Source organism: Halictus rubicundus, chromosome 6 (assembly GCF_050948215.1).
Source record: "Halictus rubicundus isolate RS-2024b chromosome 6, iyHalRubi1_principal, whole genome shotgun sequence".
Taxonomy (NCBI): Eukaryota; Metazoa; Arthropoda; class Insecta; order Hymenoptera; family Halictidae; genus Halictus; species Halictus rubicundus.
The window spans coordinates 3,420,740-3,446,302 of record NC_135154.1 but is presented as its reverse complement, the minus strand read 5'-3'; the positions used below and the strand labels follow the sequence as shown (position 1 = coordinate 3,446,302).

Sequence of the window (25,563 nt, the reverse complement as noted above, 5' to 3'; positions counted from 1 at the left end):
TTATTTCCTCTGTAGTAGAACAATAGTATCTTGTTCAATTTTGGATATATTAACATACGCACGACCGTCCCGTTAGACCATTTTTAGACGCTAGCTGCTATGCCGCGGTTGCTGAGATGGGCTGCCCGCCTGCCACCACTTACAATTATTATTATTCTATATTTTATTCCGACCGAAAAACCCCCTGTCGACCTTGCCCCCCCCCCCTACACCCCAAGACCCGCGCCCACCGTCACTATCACCAACCACGACCACACTACCCCTTATCACCTCCACGAACCACCCCTCCACCCCCCCCGAACCCCCTATGTCTGACACCGCACGTATCACACGTTAGTTTTGTTCGAACACGAGAGAAGACCCCGTGTCCGAAATACATCGTTCGAAATCATGCAAAAAAGATAAAGACAAGCAGATCCGTGGTCCGAGTACTTTCGGTCAGCGAATCCGATTGCTGCCGAAAGTCCGTGATAACGTTCGCCCGGAATCGACGATCGCAGTGACAATGACAGCAAATTTATCGATGTGTTTCTCTCGAGAGAGTCAGCGTGTTACCGTATCACGGTGTTAGATCCGAGATAACGATTGCGAAATCAGATTGTGAACGATAATAGACGAGAACCGGAACGCCGATCAGGGAGATGAGCACAGGTAACAGTGAACGATAGGGATCCGATCGGGGAATCGTAAAATGTTAAACGGTACACGAGTTTGAATGTCCCGTGACGCATACACGCGTAGAGACACGGGTCTAGCTAGCGTAACGCCGAATTAGAATGAACACACGGTGCTCGACTGGTGAACGAGAAACCGGAAGTCATTGTGAAAGGAAAAGTATACGAAGAAATGTGTGGTACGAAAGAAAATGAAAGAAAAAACGGTAGTTGATTAAGGTAAAGTCACCTTGTTACGTGACTGAGATGGGTGCAAACATACACATACATACATACATATATATATACAAAAAATATATATATGTAATAGTTAAGAATATATACGTAACGAATCAAGTATGGATAATTCTTCTAGCTCGGAAAGCAACGTGGCCGACGAGTGCTGTTGATTTGGTTCCGTGCAGGGTGCGAGCTCTCTTCGACTTGTACGCTTGCATTTTACCCCTGACTTTCGTGTTTTCGTTGACAATCTAGCCAAACAGAATGCTTCAAAAATGATCAGTCAGGTTTGTCGAATGCGGTTTGATCGAACGCGTTTGCCGTCGAATGCAGACAATAGGGTGCCCAATACTGTTTTCCTTTCTGTTGCCATTCGATTGCAGTACAAGATTTGTCCGTGAGTCAGGGGTGAGTCACGAACCGTAAGGTTCCTGTCTACGTACAATCTATCTGTCACATGTACGGAAACATAGAAACTAGCGGGTAATCAGAGCGACCAAGGCCGGATGGTTTTGTTGATTGCAGGTCCACCAGTGGAGGTCGGCGTCACCATGTATGTCCTCAGCATCAGCTCCGTGTCCGAAGTGTTGATGGTACAGTTTGCATTCTGAAACTCATACAGAACTCACAATCGACAGCCGTTCGCTCATTTATTTTCCCCGCGATCGTTTCGCATCGTCGGGTACCCCTGAAAACCCAATCTTTCACACCGTTTTTTTTTCTTCAGAAGAAAGAATCACTGCGAAATACATTCTCACTCTTTCTTTCTCCCTATATATATATATCTCTCTCTGTCTCTCTCTTTCTCTCTCGCTCTCTTTCTCTTTCTCCCTGTCTTCTTCTCATTCTCATTTTTCGTGCTGTCTCACGCGGATCGAATCATCGCGCGCCGTTACGATCGATCGACACCGATCACACGGATCAATCGTGTCGGATCGCAAAGGAATCAACCATCCCGATCGCGCCGATTCATCCTCCCACTATGCCGCTTGTTTCCGATTGTTTGTTTCGCGATTATCCGAGCCTGCGTGTGGGTACTTCCGATGAATATTCACGAGTCCGCGCAAAATTCGAAAGAATAACATTCGATCGAACACGGGGAGAGGTGGGGGGCTTGTCGTTCACGTGGGTCGCGCGCACGCGCGCAAACACGTAACTCGAATAAATATTCGACTGAATATTCATGTAGTTACCATTTCGTTCTTCGGAACGAGTCCGATGGAATTCGCCCGAATTCGTCGGGGAACCGGTAACTACGTCGCCGGAGAGGTATTCGAACGATTTGTATCGTCGCGTCTCGTCTCGTCTTCGCTCGTTCGTACAATACGTCGCGAAACGCTCGAAATTGAAGTATTTCGTTCGGCGATTCGAAGTCTCGAGGAAATTCTCGACGGGCGTTATGTGCGAAAAAAAAAAAAATGTGCACCAAGGGACACACAGGCGGCTCGCGATATTTATGTTGGCAGCAAGGGGCATATTGGCGCATATACACGCTCACACACGTACAGTCGTATACGGAGACAGACACACCACCCCCATCCATAACAATTTGCATCTACATACGCGCGTTACATGTACACGAAAGTACAGATGCCACGTATACCAGCATACCACACTACGTACACTACACGGATGGCCTACTAACCTACGTTTTTATAGCTCGTCACAGCTGTTTGGTTGGCTGAACTGTTACAAGGGAACCTTGCTACGTTCCACAGTCTTCGCAAGATATATTCTTGTCCACTTCGTTTATGGTTTATGGTTGACTCGTTTAATTCGATTTGCGATGTTCTTGTTGCATGGCCCTACCCGTGGTGCTCGAATCGGCGACGACGGGACGCGGGCAACGTAAAGGTGACACACGTGTGCGCGGGGAGGGGCAGTGGTTCGGCCAAAAGAGGGGTGCGCGCGTGTGTCCGGGGGATGGAGGATGGTAAACGAAAACGGACCGCAAAAAAGCGACGGGAGGTGTCGAACGCGGCCACCGAAAAGTGCGTTCGACCGTGCCGGAATCCGTTCTAACGCTTTTTACGGTTGTCCCACCCGCAATATTGTTTTCCGGCGGTTCGTTTTATCGCGTCGAAGGGATTTACGAGCCGAAGAATAAAAGTGAGCCGAGCGTGTCTTTCAAACATACTCGGCTCTCGACGCGACACGATCGTACGAACCTGGTACTCGATCGGCTCTATCTCCGAAAATTACAAGCGACGACGCCTCCCGTTTACAATACATCAAGACGAACATTCGACTGCGAAACCGTACGTGGCGACGAACCATGGTGGAATCGCGATTCGAGCACCGCAGGCCGCACATACGCTGGAGGCACGCATATATACGCGTAGACGTACACGTATTCTCCGTAACTTCTATAGTTGTATACGTATATAAGCGTGTATACAGCCTCACGTATGGTATACATATATACATATGTGTATATACATATATACATATATACATATACCTACATATATATTTCTTATATACTCGATATAACGCATACGTATGTGTGCAGTTGGTCGGGAACTGTCTATGTCCATACTTTTAAAATGGAGTAGCTTTTTTTAAACTGAACTTCGAACGACTTGAGTTTTTGCAGGAAATTAGAAGGATTTGTTTACTACATGATGTGTGAAAAGATATTTTCAGAAAATTATAATTAGTGGGAATTGCGAAAAGATAATATATAGTTTGATGGCTCTGTTTGTCCGAGCCTGCAATGAATGTTTAATGAAATACGTTTTGTACCTTTATGTCAGTTATAATACAGGGTATCATGTAACTGGTGATGTAAGCCGCAAGAAGGTGAATCTACATGAAAAAATAAGTCGAGAAAAAAGAATAATGTTTTCTCATTTGATCTCTCGTTTTCGAGAAAATTGAGTTTGAAAATGCAGCGAATACGCGTGCTACTGGATAGCAATCGTCTGGCGCGTCTGATCATAACCAACCTATTCTACTTCCCGCGTATGCGAGAGCACGCGAATCCAACGAACCTCCGAACTCATTTTTCTCGTAAACCAAGCCTTAAATGAAAGTACATTACTCTTTCTTTTCGACTTATTTTTTCATGCGGATTCACCTCCTTGTGCCACCAGTTAGAGGACACCCTGTATATAGTATATTACAGAAAATTTCAACGAAATCGAGGGATGTTGCCATGAGTTATAAACGGTTAAAATTAGAATAACGCAGTTCTCCATGATTTTTGGTCTATAACTGTAAAAACTTTTACCATGAACACTACTTAATTGATCATAATATTACAGTTCCTTTTGCATAGATTGAAACTGCATGCCACAAAGGTTATAAAATTATATGTTAGAACGTTCACTGTTCCGTGCATCATGCGTGATTCACAGTTACAATCGGTAATGAATAATGTTTATTTAAAATATTAACAAATAAAACTTTATTACTCGATGAAAAATTATACCAATGGAAAAATGACGACTTAACACTGTATAACTTTCTTGGTTACGACAGAGTCACAAGGTACTTTCTCCACATTATGGTAAAAAATAAAATCATACTAAAAAATATTTGTATATTTGTATATGACTTGAAAGTAACACGGAGCTGTAGAGGGTGTACTTGCATTTTCGAAACACATTATGAAACCTATAAAATTTATGCAATTTTATCATCAATTGAATAGTGTTCCTTGTCAGTATCTGTCACTTTGTTTGCGCATCAACGGATTTCAATGAAACCTCCAAATTTTCATTAAATGCACAGACAAAAGAATTATAAAAACCAGCCTTTATCATTTCCTGCAGAATTCCGACCAAATGCAATAGTTTTTTTAAATTTGTATACGTTTCGGCTAATAAACAAATTTGTCTAACCTTTCAAAAAAAAATCCCAAGTCGTTTAAGTTCATTTCAAATAAGTTATTCCTTTTCAAAGTATGTGCGGAGACATTTTTCACCCACTGTACACAAATATGTGTATATAAGGTATCCCGAACTTAAACGGCCAAACTGCTAAGGTTTAATCTAAGGTTTAATCTTTAAAAAGAAGAAAAAAAATGTTATATAAGGCTTGTCAGGATACGCTTTGAGTTAAAAACAAATAAATATGTATAAAACGGGCAACTAAGCATGTTTCATTAGAGCACATCTGTGTGGTAAAAGTCGTAAGATGTAATTGGTAATCATTTTTTATTATATGTATATTATTTTATAACTATTTATGCACGACATGGTAACTATTACCACACAGATGTGATTTAATGAAGCATGAATTGTTGCCCGTTTCATACGTTCAATATTTATTTGTTTTTAACTCTGCAACAAAGCGTTTACTGACAAACTTTATATAACATTTTTTCTCCTTTTTATGCGTAGATCAAGCCGTAGCAGTTTGGCCGTTTAAATTCAGCACACCCTGTATATACGTATATATATATGTTTTTTCTCAATATTTAAGATACGTATATAGCGTAATTATATGGCGTACTGTGTATTGCGTATACTTCTGTAGTGTTCAAAGGTATCTGTTCCGGTGTCTGCAATCAGTTTCAAACCGACGCGCGATGGATCGCCTGGACCGATCTTTATCGATCGAGAAACGTCCTAGCGAATCGCCCGAGGATCGACGCTCCTAGTCGCGGGCCGCGTCGCGTCGGTGATTTTCGAAATTCTGAACGGTGATTCGAGACAGTAAAAATGGGAAGGAGTTACTCCGAACGAAAGTGAATATGGAAATTTGTCGTGACACTCGAAGGGAACTCCCGGGCCCCCGTGTTCCTGCGCGCAGTGAACGTCGGAGAAAAGGAGCATGGCGTTCGAATCGAGATCCAGAGAGCGAGTTTGGAGCTGAATGTACGAGACTGGACCCCAGGTGTTGAGCCCTGTGCGGAAACCAAATCAAGTCGACACTGTCACCTGGGACGTGACTCGCGATTTTTATATCCGTTGGCGAGCCTCCACGATATGTCCTTCTCTTCTCTCTCCCACCTTCCTGTGTCTTCACGGCCCCATTCCCCTATACCTGTCGCCAGTTCCGTTGCCGGACGAGTCGAAACTTGTGTACCGTGATGCAACAGAAACCAGTACCACGATGCAAACAAGAGCCAATTTTTCCCCATCAATTTGCCCGACTCCTTTCATGTTTCCCCACCGGAGACAGCGGCCACGCATCGGCGAAGAATCTCGCGAGACGCTGCAGGCTCCTAGCTATATGTCTCTCTTCTTCTCTCTCGCTCTCTCTCTCTCTCACTCACTCATTCTCTCTCTCTCTCTCTCTCTCTCTTTCCTTTTTGATCCTTTCCATCGTTCTCCCACCGTAGATTCTGGACGTCACGATTTATCAAACGGACGACGTCTCGAGTAAACGAACGACAAAGATCAAAGAAAAGCGAACAGTGGCAAAAGAGACAAAAACCATGAAAAAAAAAAAATACAATTCGACGAGCAAAGAAAACCGTGATAATCCGGCATACATCCTTACTTTCCCTCTGGCCAGCCGACGATCGCATTAGAAAACAGAGAGTACTATAGCTCGTGCGACGTTGCGACTACAGTCAAGATTCATGCAAAATATACATTGTTTTTAGATATATATATATATATACTTATTATATATATACTTCTTATATCATAGGTATAAATACGACACCTATATGAGCTGTATCATTGTCAGTGTGTGCAGTACGCTTCTGGTCGCTATAAATCACTATTACGCCGTACACATTGGAGTATTACCTTTTTATCTGTATGTGTGCGTGCGTGCGTGTGTGCGTGTCTGTGTGTGCGCGCGTGTTCGTGTAAAGTGTATGCGTGCAAATCGCGCGGATGAGAGCGAATGCGTGTGCGTAGGTGGGCTTGTGTAATCGTGTGCACATGAAAATCCACGCTGTGTCGCGAGATATGGGCACGCGTACACACGGATACTAGTCACTCGTCGAGGCGCAAACACAGCACAATGCAATTTGTTGGGCCGGAACGCGTCCTCGTACGAGCCTTTTTCGCCTTCCGTCATTGGTCAGACTGCGTTGTTTTCCTTTTCTTTCTACTTATTCACTCACTTTCATTCTTTCTCTCTCTCTCTCTCTCTCTCTCTCTCTCGCAGTCTGTCTTTTGTTTTATCTCTCTGTCTCATTGTTTTTCAGTTTCCATTCGCTTAACAGCTGGCTTCTGCTTTGAAACGCTTCTCTGTAACACAGTTTCGTTAACGTGTTCTCTAGGCTATAGTTAGGCGGACGCTTCTCGCTAAGATACCGCTGCAAAGCGCTCTCTTAACCCTTTCGCAGTCCTGGACGAGATACGTCGCGAAACGATTTTTATTTCCTTCAATTTTCAGACGGGTTTCTCGCTACCTTTCTTTAGGCACTCTGCTGAATGGGATGCAGTCGATTGGAAATATATTCGTACATTCTCAAATGAACTGTGACCGTGAAATAGTGCGTTGGTACACTCTATGCTTTCTAATATTTCGTTGCGGATGAAAGATATATGCTCTGTTGGAAACGTGAAAATCTCTCGTGCGAAAGTAATGGGAATAAGTTGTTAAATTAATGTTTTAATATTAATGGTCGGTAGAAGTGTAATAAGGAAAGCAACAATAGATTGTTTGTAAGTGATAAAGATCTAGCTGCTGATAGCGGACCATTGTCTAGGGAGAATGTTATTATCCAAGATCATGAAAGATATGTTATTATCTGCTGGTGTCTACATTAAACCAGTCGGGAGAAAATTAATGGATAATTTACATGACTAGAATGAATTTATCTACACGAAACAGTATATTTCAATAAACAATGTATACTTCATAATTTGAACATCACCATCCCTTGCAGTCAATGACAAAGTATAATCGGATGGTTCTCTAGCATTTACAAATTGGGTCTTTGTTATTTTTATTGTAACAGGGAACTATACCAATTGTCAATCTTTAAATCCTTTTTCATCGAAAAATTCTTTATTTGTATTACATTTGCATAATGACGTTAACGATTCTGACCGAGCATATTGCTTTTAAGTGTAATGAAGTATTAATCCTCCGTGTGCTATGCCGGAATCATTCGTGACCCATTAATATATACAATTTTATTCCGATATAAGACAACACTTTCTATTTCGAAATAGGAGAACCGCTATCCCCCTCTTCCTCTTCTTCATCCGAAATACGACGAAATCCGGTCCTGAGCCATCACCTTATATCGAAAGAAAACTGTAATAAAATATCGGCGTGAGTCAAAAATGACTCCGGCATAGGCCTTAGACACACAGGAGTCCGAGGGTTAAAAGATTTAGACTATACCTGTAAAAGTGCTATATTTGTACATAATATTATATTACAGAAAATACTGAATGTACAAATAATTATTTGGTGCACTGGATCTACTGATCCTTTTTCTTTGTCTGCTACTGAAATGTTGCTTCTATGGTTATAAAAATAATACTTTATCATTTGGAGGATTAATTATACTCTAAATGAAGCAAAGAAAAAATATGTGTAATACTGAAAAAGAAAAAGAGCAGTGATCCCTAGTCTCCTAATTTCTTTTCATACAAAACTTCTGACGTAAGATTTGTATGAACTTGATAATTTCGTTACATATCCATCAAATGATTAAATAAAGAGAGGCCACGAGACATCTCGTTTCTAAAATCGAACCGGAAAAAATCGCCTTCATATATCTCATCGGAGACTGTAAAAGGGTTAAATATAATACGCCAACGTCATCCGCAGCATCATTTTGTATCTCGTTCACGAAACAAGTGATTTCACGTCGCGTCTGATACTTACTCGACGATATATCGTTATTAGACGTTAATGTGATCGAACTAATCTGATTAAGCTTTGGGAAACGTGAATCTCGTACTTCAAGGTAATTAAAAAATAAAATTAAATGCAGACACGTATATCACGTGTAATGTGCACGTAGAATGTGTCTCATAAATATTAGTTTAGTTACATGTAGTGATGGCCACCATAACATAGAAAATAGATACCTAGATCAGTTATAGTGTGAGTATAACTACAACAAGCGAAGTTACAATTATTTTCCAATGCATTGACCAGCAATGCAAATATAAACTCCAGTAGTAATTTGAATAAACTTTAACATTCGAATTCTTTAACGCTAAACCTACCGACACTTCTTGTATACCTATTCTTACCGTGTGCGGTCAAAATTACCGGTCCTTAAAAAAAGTTGTTGTTAATATAGTTAAACGTAGATAACAGTCAATTTGTTGCTGCATGAATTAGTAGATGAACAACTTCCATAAAATGACGATACAAATTTATTTTTATATAATTTCAATTATAGAAAAGATACTGCGATGCTGTCTCCTCGATTTACAAAATTATACTGTGTCGTCCACATTTGCGGTTTGGATGTATTTTCCATGAAACAGTATTATCAACAAGGCACGTGCCTAACTTGATAGCGTCTTATTCAATAAGGCGGCTCATTTATTTTGAGTTGACCATGCCACATTGAGAATAGCCATTCTTTTATATTGATTGTTTAAGTTCAGAAGAGTAAATACCATATTATCTCTTGCGGTCAAACTGACCGGCCACGGTAGGTAGGCAAGACTACATATATTTCTTGCAAAAAAATTAAACGAGAAATAAATACTGAAAAGTACATTGTGTACATACGTTAAGAAAAGTCGTAAAGATAAGTAGCGATGTGATAATGTTGTATGTACGAAATTGTACGCAGAAGTTTGAAAAGGTCAATTCGACCAGCCGTGGTAGGTTTAGTGTTAAAAGCCTTGCAGTTATTACTGAATAATCAGCTACTTTTTATGGAACCTGATAGAGAACAGAAATGAATAATCGATTAAAGAAATATACGTCTACTAGCAATTACAAAAGAAAACAGTGGAACAATTCCAGCGACGTCCTACTCTTCTTTGAAACTATTACTTGTTAAACATCTTGATAACTTTAAAAATATAGAAAAGGGCTTAATTTTACCTCAGGAAACCAGAAATTTTTAAATTTTTTTTATGTAATCCCGTAGATTTTGACGAGAAAATGCGAAAAATCCGAGTTTCAATCCTAGGAGATGACTAGTTTAAAAGTTATGCGTGTGTAAAGATATGCGATTTTCAGTGTTTTTGACAGGCAAGGAGGCCACCATCTTGGTATGTAGTGACCGTGGCGCGTCACATAACGGGCGGGGCCGATAGATGGCAGCACGAGCATGCTTGTGATTATCTAATTAAGGGGGATTTCAACATTTGGAAATCCAATTACAATTCAGGTACAAAATATGGTGTTGGTCGTGTTAGGTTTTTAGGGGGGTCTTGAGGGCGGAGCCCCCCAGCCACGCGAGCGATTCAGATATATTAAAAATATAAAATATTTCCTCTCAGATATCCGTGCTATACGTTTTCGCCATGCTCCTGCTGCCATCTAGCGGCTCCGCTCGTTAAGCAACGCGCGACGGTCACTACGTACCAACATGGCGGCGCCCTTACCTGTCAAAAACGTTAAAAATCGCATATCTTCATGCACGCATAACTTTTGAACTAATGATCTCCTATGATTGAAACTTGGATTTTCGGGATTTTCTCACCAAAATGTACAGGATTATATAGAAAAAGTTAAAAATTTCTGGTTTTCTGAAGTAAAGTTTAACCTAAAATGCATTCCGTAGCAATGAATAGGCGAACCGCTCAGTTACAATCGCATATTAATGTCAATTGACGATAAGAATAGACTAACCGGCTCGGAAATAGAATACCCAGTGGAATGTGCCTTTCTGCGCAGATTGGGAACAAGAACTGACAATAATGAATGAAACTAAAAAATGTATAGGCACGAGAGATTAGATGTCTAGCGTAACATTGCAGCTGGAGACACGCCAAACGAGGCGAAGCTTCCCTGCCATGATAACATTCGTCCAACGGTGACATCAGCGCCGCGTAACGACGAAGATACTTTCGAGCCCACTTTAATTAATAATTGTCGCTGTTTGAGCTGGAGTCAGAAACCACTTGTGCCCACTAGCGGATCCCCCAATTAATAACAAACAACTTCGTGTACACGTATTGCTTGTGGAGAATGCGATAGTAATTGAGACTGATAAACTCATTGATGAGCATCTCGGCGGAGAGGAAAACCGGATATCGAAGCATAGGATGCGTTGTGCAACATCCGAGCCCCGCTTTTAAGGGTGAACTTCGGGCGATGAAGAGATGAAAAAAAAGATGAAGTAGACATGCACCGCTTTCCTACCGAGCTACGACTGTTCCGATGCTCGACGTTGTTCACTTTGGTAAAATAAACGAATGAAAATGTATGTCCCCGACTCGCATAACGGGATCATGGCTATTTCAAATTTCCTCTCGAAACTGTAATTGAAACTTTCTATGCCTTTCAACCTCCTTCCGAAGTACAACGTACCATAAAAAAGTTAAATTGCATAGAAAAAAAACACAACAGATCGCCTGTTTTACCTATTTCCTGAACTTTTAATTGATTTTGCATATCACAGTTCCCGTAACTATTTATTGCATTACATCATGTAATATCGAGCTAAGTATAATTCCATTCATACAAGCCGTCAGAAACGGGAAGCAGTCTTTTTCATTTACGAAAGGAAAATTCAAAGTAAAAAGTAAGATTATCTGTATCCATATTTAAATTGTCAAAATTAATAATATTTCCACATTAAGTATGTAGAACAAAACAAGATACGAAATAATTAAAAAATAATTCTAACTTCAAGAACTAGAAATATTAATGTTAATGTTAATGTTTGTACGTCTGAAGGGAACAGAGTATCATTTAATAACACCACCGCCACGTCATTCTTCCAAAGGCAATAGAATTGAATTTTCCATGGGATGAAACACAGGAGCTTCGCATTATCCATGCGTAGAACGGCGCGGCGCAACAACCGACGCCTCTACACTCTGATAACGGAAACATAATGGAGGAAGCGATTTGGCTTCCAAAACTGACTTTGAATAGACCAAGATTACTATCGACAAATTCATTACAAAATAATAATTTCGAACACGAGGATGTATACCATCAAACTGTGATAACCAACATAAAATTGTTACAACGCTGATGGAATTTGCTATTGCATATTCTTCTTTTCGATCACTAAGTAAACTTTGTCGAATTATTTTGACAGATACTTCATATTTCAGCCATTCGATATTTCAGTATTTCAATTATAGCAAATGCAAAAACTTATAAACAATAGATAGTAATAATGTGTTCTTTGCTTCTAACTCGAAAAATTATAATTATCACTTTTGAGGTTTTTATAGAACGATTCTCATATTAAAACAAACCTCACGTTTAACAAAGCTAGTTATTTTATACGTAAATGTTTTATCTTCTTAATTATTTTTTTTTTATTTTTGGTAGTTTTCTGCACCGCTGAAACAGCAATAAACATTTTTGTCTAATTTAATCATACGTTGAATGCTAATCAAAATATTATTAAAATGCGGGAAGTAAACCTGCTTTATTATACAATGTTTATTGCTAGACTACGAATTTTATGCATTCTACGCAAAACAGTAGCACGATAAAAATGATTGAATAGTACCAATGTGATGTCATGTCATGAGATCAGTTCGGTAGGCTTTTCGCAAATGCACGTTCGATTAAAACAGATAGAAATAAAAATAAATTGCATTCATCTTGTTTTCTGACATTTTCATGCGCTACAAATGCATAAAATTCCACAGTCCACCGATAGGTATAGAGAGGAGTGTTAGTTCGGCCTGAAAACGGCGTTTTCGTGATACAATCAAATGAAATCGCATATTTATCTAGCACGGACGTGTTGAAAACGTCAGAAAAATATCGCGCGCCTACGTATACAGAGGGTCGATAAGGGTGGCAAACGTTGGCCGGGGGTTGAAATCCTTCCACCAACGTCGGACCGAGTGTCAGCCGTTATTGGAGTTGTAGAATGTCCAAGTTTATTCGAAAAGTTCCATGGACCTCTCAGGCGAAATTTCGCACCTATAACAATCGCCGAAACTCCAGAAACTTGCGCGTGTTCACAATGGTCATAAAATTTTTGTCAACGGGAACGAAATGAAAACGGAAAACTAAAAGAAAAAAAAATGGAAACACGTTACAATTGCAAATTCGTGCACCGTCAGAGAGGAATGCAAGTCCACAATATATGTACATCGACCAGATTTATGGCTGCAATCGTTATTTATCGGCCACGAGATCACGCAGTTCTCGCTACTTTGCACTCTCCACTGGTAAATTCGTGTGCTACATAGGTGGCGACCGCTTCCGCAGTTTTCGTTCGTAGAAAAATCATTTTGGCGGCGCAACCCCGAACGAATTCCCGTGTGTCGATGTCGGAGAACATTGCGGGAGTTACGTTTTGCGTTGTAACCCCAAAATAAACTTGTACAACTAGGACGATAACAGTAATACCTCGATATATGTGAAATAGATGTGCACGATATATGATTGCATCGTGATACGGGATATATCAGTGAGACAACACCAATCTAATGGCGAAACTTTTCTGTGTTTTTTTTATATAATCCTGTACATCTTGACGAGAAAATTCCAAAAATCGAAGTTTTAAGGCGAGGAATTTACTGGTTGAAAAGTTATGCGTGTTTAAGATCGTGCGACTTTCAGCGTTTGACAGTTGGGGACGTCAGCACGCTGATGTGTGCTCGGCGAAACGCGTCTTTTGACGAGTGGAACCGCTTATGACAGCACATTATTGTTCGATGACAGCTTGTAACAGAACAAAGTGTAATCACTAAAATTTAAACACGCATAACTTTTGAACCCCTGGATTCCTCGCCTTAGAACTTCGATTTTTGGCAGTTTCTCGTCAAGATGTACATGATTATGTAGTAAAAAGTTAAAAATTTCTGGGTTGCCAATGTGAAGTTTTGTCAAACATTTGGCCAGAATAACACTTGCACATTGAATTCCAGACTACAATAAGTATTTTGGAGTGTTTTCAGATTTCTCTGTAACTAGATGACCATTCCATCATCCAAACATTCATGTTCCACTGATCAATACGGATAATCGAGGTTCTACTGTATCGCGAATTGAATAGGTAAATGATGATTAAAATTGTGTCGCGAATATACTGAAAAGTGTTTCGTAAAACGTTTTATTTGGAAATAAGGTGAATGTCTAGGACACTATGAAATTTTTACATATGTCATAGCTTGCTTTGGCTAAAATAATTTTGAACTTTCGAAGTACGCAAGTACTCGAAAGTAAAGTAAAAATATTACTCACAGATTAAGGAATTTTATTATGAGATCAAACAACGAAGAAAGTTTGATTGAATAAGTCACTAAAAACGAAAGTTGTCAGAACTTTCAAATGTTTATAAACAATGCTGCAATTATTTTCAATCCAAGGTTCGATAGATAGATAGGTAGGAACGTAGGTAGTATTATAGCCGCGGTAACTTTGACAAAATGATAAAGAACAAATAAACGATAAAACAAAGATGTTGTTAGAGACACTTCTACCAAAGCACCGTCAAATCCGATGCCATCACGATTACTATCAACGTACGATCGTGCATTTATCGTGTTCCATGTATTTAGCAGTAGGTGTTTCCCGGAAATGGTTTATCGATACTCGATAAAAGTCGAGAAAGGACTACACGATGCAAGCACAGGTGTTATTTCGAATTTACGTTGAAACTCCGAATGCTTACGGATCCCACAGTTTCCATGTCCACAGTTCGATCACCTAGATATTAATACAGAGAACGTTCCATCGATACATTTCACGAATGACAATTTCGTCGAGACATAAGACAGAGTGTCGAGAAAGAAGTTGTTGTATTAGGATTGACGTGACGAGACTTCCAAGAACTTTCAGATCCCACCGCATATCGTTGCCATGTTATATTGCCAAGTCCGAAGTTCGATTAGACATAAGTATATGTATCCAGTTTAGACGTAAGATTGTTTCTTCTCCATACACGCGTAGATAGTTGCATGCCCGCTTGATAGTGGTCTCGTTGCATGCTTGCACGTACATATACCAATGTTGCTCAAGTAGCCGTAGTAAATATGTATGTATTGGAATACATATAATCACCATATATATATATACGGTCCATGCACCTTACCGCTTTCGCGTGTACACACGAAATACCCTCGCGTCGCGGGTAACTCCCCTTATACTGAGATCGAGCACGTCGACAGGGATCCCCCGCAAGCGGGCGAACCTGTGCGCCAACCTGCCACGCCGCGGGGCTCAGTTCAACCCGTGTAATTTCCAGTTGTGTCGAATTATCTTGGGAAACTGGGAAATATCGTCCAGATTTTCGGAGCGAAACGCAAATATATGTACAGTACGTACACGGTGAACTGCGCGTGATTCGAATGACAAACATCTTCGTTGTACTGTCACGACGCGCGAAAAAACGTTCCCCGATACGGTTACGTTCGATTCCGAAGGAATCATGACACGACGGAGATCCTTCTATTCTTTTTCTTTCTTTTTTTTTTTTTTTTATTACTTTCACTAGAGAGTTATTCCTCCCTTTAAGTCACGAGCAATGACACGAATATCTGATTCTCGAAAAATATTTTCGATATTATATACAGGGTGGGTCGCCACATTTTGCCATCTAGATTTACGTCATTATTATTACGCATAGCAAACAATGTTTCAGATGAAGTTGAATGGTTTTGAGAGGGGCACATTCTAGTGGTACATTTTTTTTTGTAGGTGGACGTGTAAAGGACATATGAAGGTCGTTAATGTTTTTTTAAATTGAATCGTATATTTTTTATTGCATCAGCTGATGCTCCTTCATATTCTTTACAAAAAAGTATTAATCTATTTGTGTAAAAAAATTATTAGTTTATAATAATAATGACGCAAATCTAGGTGGCAAAATGTGGCGATCCACCCTGTATATTATATTATATAAATATATTTAAACCTTGATAGTTTCGTAAAATATGATTTTTACGACGAAATAAATTTGAACTCGTTTTAAAGCTAGATACCTCTCAGTTTTATAACACATTATTTACTTTATTCCAAAATTTTTTTATGATGTAGCGGACGGGACACTGAACGCGCGTTTTTCTTTTCCGGAAAGTTCAACACAATTCGAACGACCGTGAAATCTTTGAAAAAATTTCTTCGTGACGCCATCATAGATTTAAAGATTGAAGCTTCTCTTTGCAATGACACTTTAAATATTGATGTACTTGTTTGCGCTAGTCACCTCATTTTTGTCCTATAAAAATTGACAAAAAATCGTACATCAATTTTTAAAGTCGTTGGAAATGCATGCTTCAGTCTTTAAATTTATGACAGTTTCATTAGCGAGAAAAATTTTTCAACATTTTTCGATATAATTAGAGGAAAATAAACACTGCTTTGCGAAAGTAGAGGCTTCAAGCTTTAAAATGTGTCCAGGCTTATGGTTGTACTATTTGTTTTAAAGAAACTATCATAATAAGAGAATCGAAAATGTAGTGTTTAAATACGTTATGGATCCATTGTACATACTATTCAAACAATATTTGGACCCATATTTTTTTGTGGATACAGATAAATATATGTAAATAAAATGGCCTGTAATAACGTAAACAACGTAAATAAAATAACTTATATTAATTCGTTGGCAATTTTAAAGAGTAGATTTTTTAGTATACAGAAAAGCATATAAGTGCTAAAAGAAAACACTTAGACTCACGCTTTTTGTCGAATAAAACAAATAAACGTAAATAAAATAGCACAAAAGTCACATGTAAATAAAATAATTTACACATCATTTTGCCAGAACATAAAAATTACATTATAACACAACACTTTATATTGTAGAAATCTATTACACAAGTGTGATGTATAATACAGAATTCTAATGATTTCAGACAAAATTAATTTATTACAGCCCTATAAATACTTAAATTTCTGATTACAAATATAAATACTGCAAATTCTAAAGTATCATAGGATCCAGGTAAGAGAAGAAATAGTGATGAAAAAACTACTAAGTAAATTTTTCAAATTCCTTTTACAATAATTGAGACATGAACAGCATAGTTCAACAATATAAACTGAGTCTTAATGAGTTAAAAAAGTTTCTCTTTTAAAATTTTATAGCTAAAGATACCTGAAACCACTGTATTATTATCCCACCACAAATCAAACTGAATAAGATATTTTACATATTTTAATTGAAATTCAGCTCTGTCCTTGATTTTCCAAACTTTTTAGTTTAGATTTGCTACTTCATTTTAAATTACCATAATGATAAAAGTGAATACAGTGGAAAATTCGAATTCAGGAACAGCTTAAAAAATGAAGTCCAATTAAAAGAAACTAGATCACAAATAATAATTAGGTATGTAGAATGTACTGTTTTTAAAAAACCCAGAGAAAACTGTGTCGTATTATAATATTCAAATTAAATTAAATTAAATTAAATTAAATTAAATTAAATTAAATTAAATTAAATTAAATTAAATTAAATTAAATTAAAATAAATTAAAATTCTTGCAATTTACAATTCGTCTGCAACAAAGAACTGTAATACAGTATCTAAAAGCGAATGAACCGATGAACAAATATTTCAACGATTAAGACTTCCCACGTGTAATCTATATTTATTCTATACGGATATGTATATTTCCTTTTAATATTCACATGAACTGTATATGCGATATTTATATTAAAAAGAAACCAGCTACAAATTTTTCGTAGCAAAAAATTTCCTTTTTAGTTTAAGTTAAAATTGAATATTTCACAATTAATTAAGATATGCATATTCTTAGCTGTAATCATAAGTCATTTCAACATTAAAACCTTTTGATTATAATTAAAAGAAATTATTCAGTCGAGAAAAGTGATTAGATGATAATTACTAAAACTGTAATCCTTGTGAACGAAATTCGATATATTCTATTGTGCAATGTTCATTGGGAGTATAAATTTCCAATATGGTCTAAACGAAGACCAGATCGATATGATAACTTGTGGCCAGCTAAAAAAAGAATTAAAAAGGGAATATGTCGGTATAGTGGTAACTAACAGGGACGGATTTAGCCAGTTAAAAGTAATGTACGACGAAAATCATAAAACTATTGGCGAGGCTAATAATGGCTGGCGTTTCACACTTTTAACCTCCAGGGATTCGTACTTTTCAGTATTCTAGACGAAAAATATGAATAAGATTATATAACATGATAAATATTGAAGAACCAAAAGAATCTTGTATAATACTACGAAGAATAATCAATATTTTGCTTGTGACAATGGATTTTATTAAATTAAAATTGCATATCTAATGCACTATTGAAATATATTTATTCGTTGCTTTATGAAATCGCGACACCATGCAGTAGTAGATCTCGATTTAAAACAACTATTTGGTTTTATATTGTTATTAAGAATCTCAAATTCGATTGTGAATCACGGAAAAGAGGAAACAAAGTGTTCATATAATTCTTAATTCTGAAGATAATCGGTTTGTATGTTACCTATTCGAGAGCTACCAATTTTCATTGATTTGAGTCGGGTTAGCAAACGTAATGAGAAATATGAAATTTGAAAATCTTCAGAGCCCCCGGGAAGAATATTCCACGTTTCGTTGTATGTACCATGGTAAATGATTGATGCACATATCGTCCCGGGGTTGATAAGCGAACTTTTAATAGCGTTTTGGTTAGTTCGTAAAACTTCAAACGCGTTTAAACACGCCCACGCGTAATTACTGCCTCGCCATTTAATGATATAATAATCAAGAATCTTTGACCTCGAATAATAAATCTAGCCATCGGGTTCGGTTGATTGCACTCGAACTCCTCGCTCTCTCGGCTACTTAAACTTTCTTTATCAGACGAATTACTCGGCCGACAAGTGCAAATTTTACGGCGAACAGCACGCTACAACGTTTGATGAATCCGCGTCGGGCGACCCCGACGTTGAAATGAAATCACTTTTCAGTTCGATAAAGTCGAACGATCTAATCAAAGTTTAAGCGAAGATCCTTGAATATTTCAAAACGCGGTTATACTTCTTCAGCCCAGGGCCCGAGAATCTATTTCAAGACGTTTAAATTACAGTGTTTCTGCTCGGCGATCAACTATTAAAAGCGACGAGACCTTTGAATATTAAATCCGTTTCTCGTTCATTCTCTCTACCCTTCGCTATCTCTCTCTCTCTCTCTCTCTCTCTCTCTTTCTCTCTCTGTCTCGAGTCGCTTCACGCAAAATGACGTTCATTCAATTCCGCTCTGATTGCCTCGCCATGCGTAAAATTTTTGATTGAGCGTTTCACGATCTTCCATTCACCTGAGCACAAATAACCTGCGGCGAAATCATTTATTATCGATGGAAGTCATTGAATTTTACACGATATTCAAGCTGCCAGCCGATATACACCCTCAACAACCATACGTACTGAAACCGTAAACACTCAAATTACGTCGAAACTGCGTTCTATGCTCGTATACACATGTAGTAGCGCGCCAGTTTGGTTTTCTCTCGAAATGAATTAATTATACATTATGCGCAGCAGGCTTTGAAATTTCGAAATAAATTGTTTGCAAAAATAATCGTTTAGATAATATATTATCTTGTTCGGCTGCGTGTCCTTTGAAACGATCGTATGTTAGTTCATTTGAACAGCCAAACGCAATGTTCGCATGAAATTCAAAATAATTTTTTGGTTTCCTAGTTTCTGTGATCAAGTAATTATTCGAACAATTTGTACTGTTCAACATTCTATTTGTTTCGCGTCAATATCTTCAACTGCTTCAGAAGTACATATTCCTCTAACATAATGTTACGTTACACGTGCTCCTGCAGAGAGATTGTTCTCTATTACAACGATCCAATTGTGCAACTGTATTTCATATGGGCTATTTGAAGCAAAAATAATTGGAAAAGCAAATGTAGCTAACCTTCAATTGTTAAACTACAACAATGAATATATTTGAATTTAATAAATAATTCAGTTACATCTTTAACCTCTTCTTCAAGCAAAATGGTTGATTATTATATTTGAAGAAAGCAATTTGGGCTTAACTTCACCTTGGCAAACCCAAAAATTTTGAACTCTTTTATATACAGGGTGAACCACGAATCGTGACCAGTAGAAATTACTCTGTTATTAGCAGTCCTCCAACGACGTCATAGAAAGTGCTAAAAACTCTTTTATTCGCCTGCATTCGACATTGCAGCTGACGGACACCATTTTGAACATCGCATAAATTAAGGAAAAAGTTATGTTATGATACTCATGAAAAAAGTAGTTGACAAAAAATTTACATAATCACGTGAAAGCTCTCTTGAAACCATGCTATATCTGATGAAAACATTTTCAATCGGACTGCTAATAACAGAGTAATCTCTACTAGTCACGATTCGTGGTTCACCCGGTATAATCCTGTAGATCTTGGCGAGAAAATGTCAAAAATCGAAGTTTCAAGGCGAGGGATTCACTGGTTCAAAAGTTATGCGTGTTTAAAGTTTAGCGATTTTAAGCATTTTTAACAGGTAAGGGCGTCGCCATGTTGGCGTGCACTAGCGTCGCGCACGAAAAGTTTACTTAAACTTAGGTTACAAGTAGGTACACTTTGTACTGGGACAAGCTGTCATCAAACAGTAATTCAAATATAAAAAATCATATACGGGATCTCAAAGAGAAAGTATAGTGCTAGTTGGTTTGCTTATCGACATTACCGCGTGTTTGTGCTACCACCCAGCGGTTCCATTTGTCAAACAACGCGCTTTGCCTAGCACACACCAGCATAGCAACGCCCCTACCTGTCAAAAACGCTTAAAATCGCTTAACTTTAAACACGCATAAATTTTGAACTAGTGAATTCCTCGCCTTGATATTTCGACATTTGACATTTTCTCGTCAAGATATACAAGATTATATGGTAAAAAGTTAAAAATTTCTGGGTTGCCAAGCCGAAGTTTAACCGTAATTCAACATTAATTTTTTATATTAAATGCAAAATACAAATGATTGTTTGCTATTTAATTGCAAATAACTGCAAATAACGCTTTTTCATTAAATCAATTAAAAAACCATTTTAAATTTTAATATTTTCGGATCAATTTGGGATTTTTAAGTAAATATTAACTTCAACATGGATAATTAGCGATTTGATAACTTTTTCTCTAAAGCAATGATAAAATTTTAGTAAATATTAATTGACTGTGAATATAAATGAAAATCTAATAGTATTGTAACAGAATTTAAATAAAATAAAATTGGATGTGTAGTGGTCCTTCCACTCTTAAATTTTTTTAATCAAATTCCATTTATCTTCGATTCCTACGGTAAATGATAAATTGAACTGTAGTTCATTTAAACAGAAAAAATAAAATAGTTATAGCGAAACGAGTTGAGAACCATTTCAATAAGTATTAAACCTCCCTGATATTTTAACCTAATTAATTACCATGCAAAAACAGACTTAAAACATATAAATCTATATAAAACATTTATTGTTAATAAGAAAATCCATTACTTTTCATTTCTATACATACTAACGATTATAAACATTACATTGGTGTAACATAATGGTTCGTACGTAATAATAAAATCTGTTTTACGTAAAATCTGTTACTCTTTATTTCTTACTACACGTCAAAAATAAAAAACTATTTACACAATAATGACAAATTTTCATCCCACGTAGATTACTCTGACATTCAGATGTTTATTTTCGCAAACCTCACACTGTACGATTACACACTGATAAACTGCAAATAAAACAAAGCAGTATATTCTAAAACAGTTCATTCGTACAGCTCACCCTGTCAATTGCCAAATGATTTTGGCATGGTATGATTTAATAAGATCCACATGGTAAGATTCCACATGGAAAACGAGGTCTAAAAGAAGAAATAACGTTTTTTCTTTGGACGCCTCGTCTGCGAGAAAATTGAGTCTGAGACAACAGCGAATACGCGTGCTATTGGATAGGAATCGTCTGACGCGTCTGATCATGGCATGCCAAATCTACTTCCTGCATATGCTAGTAGAGCACGCGAACCCGGCGGCGAATCTTCAAACTCGCTTTTCTTGTAAACGAGTCGTTAAATAAAAAAATGTTATTCATTCTCTTCGACTTACTTTTGAAAATAGAATCACCTCTTTACCATGATCGATTATACGACAAAGTCCGTATAATCGATCGGTGATTCTATGTGAAAAAATAAATTGAAAGAATAAAATTTGTTCATTTAAGGCTCTGTTTCTGTGAAAATCTGTGCAGACTAACCCAATTTAATTCAGTAGATTTTAAAGTGAACTGTCTCTATTCGTATCAATATAGTAGAAACAAAGAGCTCCATTTTATGCATGTAAAAATAGACCAAGAACAATAGAAAGAATCGTATTATCAATAGTGTTTACAAACACACTAAACAGTGTAGCAGTAGCCTTTAATAGTGAAGACAGCCTACAGTCAAGTCCGAAGGGTTGAGACTTGGTCGAGTGTATTTTCAAACTTGATTCTCTCAAAAACAAAGCTGAAGTGAAAAAAACACCATTCCCTCCTTTCGACTTATTTTTTCATAGCAGAACCACCCCCTGAACGGTCGAACTAACTGAATCATCGGACACCCTGTGTAAGTTATGGTTACGCGTGCCACGAACCGGCTTTTATCTCGCTCTCCGTCTAGCAATGTTCAACAACGTCAGAAAGTTCGGGACAGTGCCATAAAACAAGAATCGTCCCGATTTAAGCCGGCGTAACTGCCCGCCACAATTTTCGGCGGCGAACTCGCATTGCCCCCAGACATGGCAAACTTTCCAAATTCCAGCCGAATCGCTCGGATAAACAATGGCGTCGCAACTGGAAGTTTCCTGACAGGCCGGGGCCGTCTTGAAACGGTTCGTTGAGAGAGGTTCTAGCCTGTAACGAATTAGTCCCGGGCCGGCTCGCTAGGCCGGGTCGTTCGGAACATTGAAGGGGGTCTCGATAGGGTTAGGTGAGTGTTCAAGTAGCCGATTTCGCGCAGCACGATAACCACGACACGTCGACAGTATCGGTCGACAAGGGTTCCAAAGGTACCAGTCGACGTCCACGATCTCAGTAACTGCGTTTCTCCATCTATTACCGATCGCTCGACCCTCTTATCCGATCGCGTCGCTGTATACTTCGCCCCCCCCCCGACCCTCTCCAAACGTTACGTATCGCCGTTTCCTCAACCGTTTTAATCTCGCGCACAACGATCTCTCTCTCTCTCTTTCTCTATCTCTCTTTCTCTCTCTCAGTCTTTCTCTCTCACCCCCCTCTCTCTCTCTCTCTCTCTCTCTCTCTCTCTCTCTCTCTTTCTCCGCGATTCTTTCCATTCCTATGGAAAGACGCTGCCTGTTCCCTGCGTCTCAATAACCGTCCTACCCCGGAAGACAAACAAACACGCTGGAGGAACGAGGAACAACGTAACTGACCGTCGTATCCAATGAAAATACCGGAACAAGTGAACGCTGTAAGACTACTTGAATAATGTCGGGTTTGGACGAACATCGTGGTTTTGGTTGTTACCGTGATGGTTTTGGGGCGTGACCGGATGATTGTGCTACGGAAACCTTTAGCTGGTATCGTGTAACAGTCCACATTCCACTGTGCACAGGGTGGAGCATTTAAAACAGAATATTACGCTTGGTATTGGTGATAACAGAAATGCATCGCATGAGTCTTAGTTACTACTGCTTAGGTATTTACAAGCTTGTCGCATAGTTATCATAAACTTAGTACTTAGTTTAAAGGGGCCTATAATTTGGTTCCGCCCATCCCTTATGGGTGGAAACGGAGAGAAGGTATGAAGGTCAATCATGTTTTGTTGAATAGAATTATTGAATTCTATTTAAGACAATTTTATACAATGCCCGAATACTATGACCTACTTGTGAAGTCATTCGTCCAAGGTCAAGCAAACCAAGAAGACATTACAAGAATTCAGGGATATTGTTATATTATATACGAATTCTGGAGATGAATTACAATTTGAGTCCCAGGAGTCATTGAAAAAACATGGTCGAAAAATTGCGAAGAGGCCTAAGCGGCGCGTTAACAATGCAATAGAAAATATTTAATTGTATTATTTACATTTAAAAAAGCAGCTATGTGATGTAAGTGCGTCAGTAAAGTTGAGCGCGCTACTTCGACAATCAGTGACTGTACTGTCAGCGTTCCATTGTCCATAGCGTTCGAAATGTGCTGGGACTGTTCGACACAAAATCTCAGCACCGCGGTCGCGCTGCTTGGGACTCAGACGGTTAAAAGAGAATACATATATTATGTCCATTTAACTTCGGTTTCTTAGAATTGACTTGGACAATTTCTATTTTGCACGAAGATCAACGGTCTACACATTAAAATACTTCCATGTTTCTCCTGGTTGTTGGTATGTTGCTCGTTTAATAGCTATTGTACATTTATTGTACTATTAGTACAATTAGTACAACTGAAGTACAACATTATAGTTCTAAAAGTGTGCTATACTCCAGACTCAACACCTCTAGATTTCTATTTATGGGGAAAATTTTAGAGCATGTTTTAGAGCATATCTCGATATCCAAAGTTATCATTTTGAATACTTGTACTAGTCAAAGTGTTCACAAGTATCTGAAAATTGTCTATTGCAGTTGAGCTTGGACGACCTTGACTTCATGTTCATACACAGGTCATTATATTTTTCTTGACACGCTGTTTCAGAATGTAGATACAAAATATACCATTCCACTCAAGGAAACAAGTTCGACCTTCGTATCTCTTCTACGCCTCCACCGATAAAAAGATTAGTGATACCAAATTATTCATCGGATACATTCTTTTCTATCGTCATAAGCAAGACGTTAAGGTGGCACTTTTCAAATGCTCCACCCTGTAATGTAAAGATTGTTTGCCTTTTACTTATGTCAATAAATCGGTGGTCAGCTTTATTAAATATGTACAGGTGAATTATTATTGATGTTTGACGATGCTTTCATGGACGTTCCGAATAGAATCGAAAGACGCAAATAAGGTGTTGAACAATGCACATGACTTCAGTATAGATGGTTACGTTTTGGATATTTGAAAAGTCAAAGATTATTTAGTATATACAAGGTGTTGTAGAGATTTAAACTTCACCAATTTCTACAACTAAAAGCAAGCCTGAAATGTTGTGTAAAGCAATATTCGTCAGTACTTTATTGAGTTAAAGTTTTTTGCCCTTTCGATAAATATTATTAACGATATTCCAAATATTATAACTTTCCCAATATTTTTTTATTGTATTAAAAATTCTCGAGAATTCTCGAACGTAGAAACTGCCAAACGTAGAAAAGGACAGCGAAGATTCGTGGTCCCTCACGCAGTATACCCCGCGGCAGTGAAGATAGTTCTGAGACTTTTATCGACCAGACATTTGGGACATATATCGAGTAAAGACTGCACATGATATTTTAGTTTCATTGTTGGAAAAGCATAACAGAGTTTGTGCGAAAACACGAAATATCCAACAAACAGTATGGTGTGTTAATTAGCATTTTAGGATAGCAATGCAACAAATTGAGATAATCAAAGAGATACAAAGTGCATGTGAATTTTGCTAAATATGTACGCGATATAATTAATCTCTACGTTATGTAAATATCATTTGCTCTACCGAATCGCAACGCGCATGTATAAAATCTCTTTATCTACCGGAAGCCTATTAAAAGACTTTTCAATCACTGTATTGTATCTAAAAAA

General features: G+C 38.1%; 1 protein-coding gene across 9 annotated transcripts in view; it reads left to right on the top strand.

Moving 5' to 3' along the window:
- The window catches only part of Rdl (Resistant to dieldrin), a 230,395-nt gene that overhangs the window by 158,207 nt on the left and 46,625 nt on the right, over nt 1-25,563 (top strand). Inside the window, exon 3 of one of the 9 annotated variants that reach the window (XM_076789518.1) lies at nt 1,419-1,486. The exons of the other annotated variants lie outside the window; for them this stretch is intronic. Coding sequence (XP_076645633.1) covers nt 1,445-1,486 — 42 coding nt within the window. The 5' untranslated portion in view covers nt 1,419-1,444. The remainder of the gene's footprint in view (nt 1-1,418; nt 1,487-25,563) is intronic. 9 annotated transcript variants of the gene reach the window in all.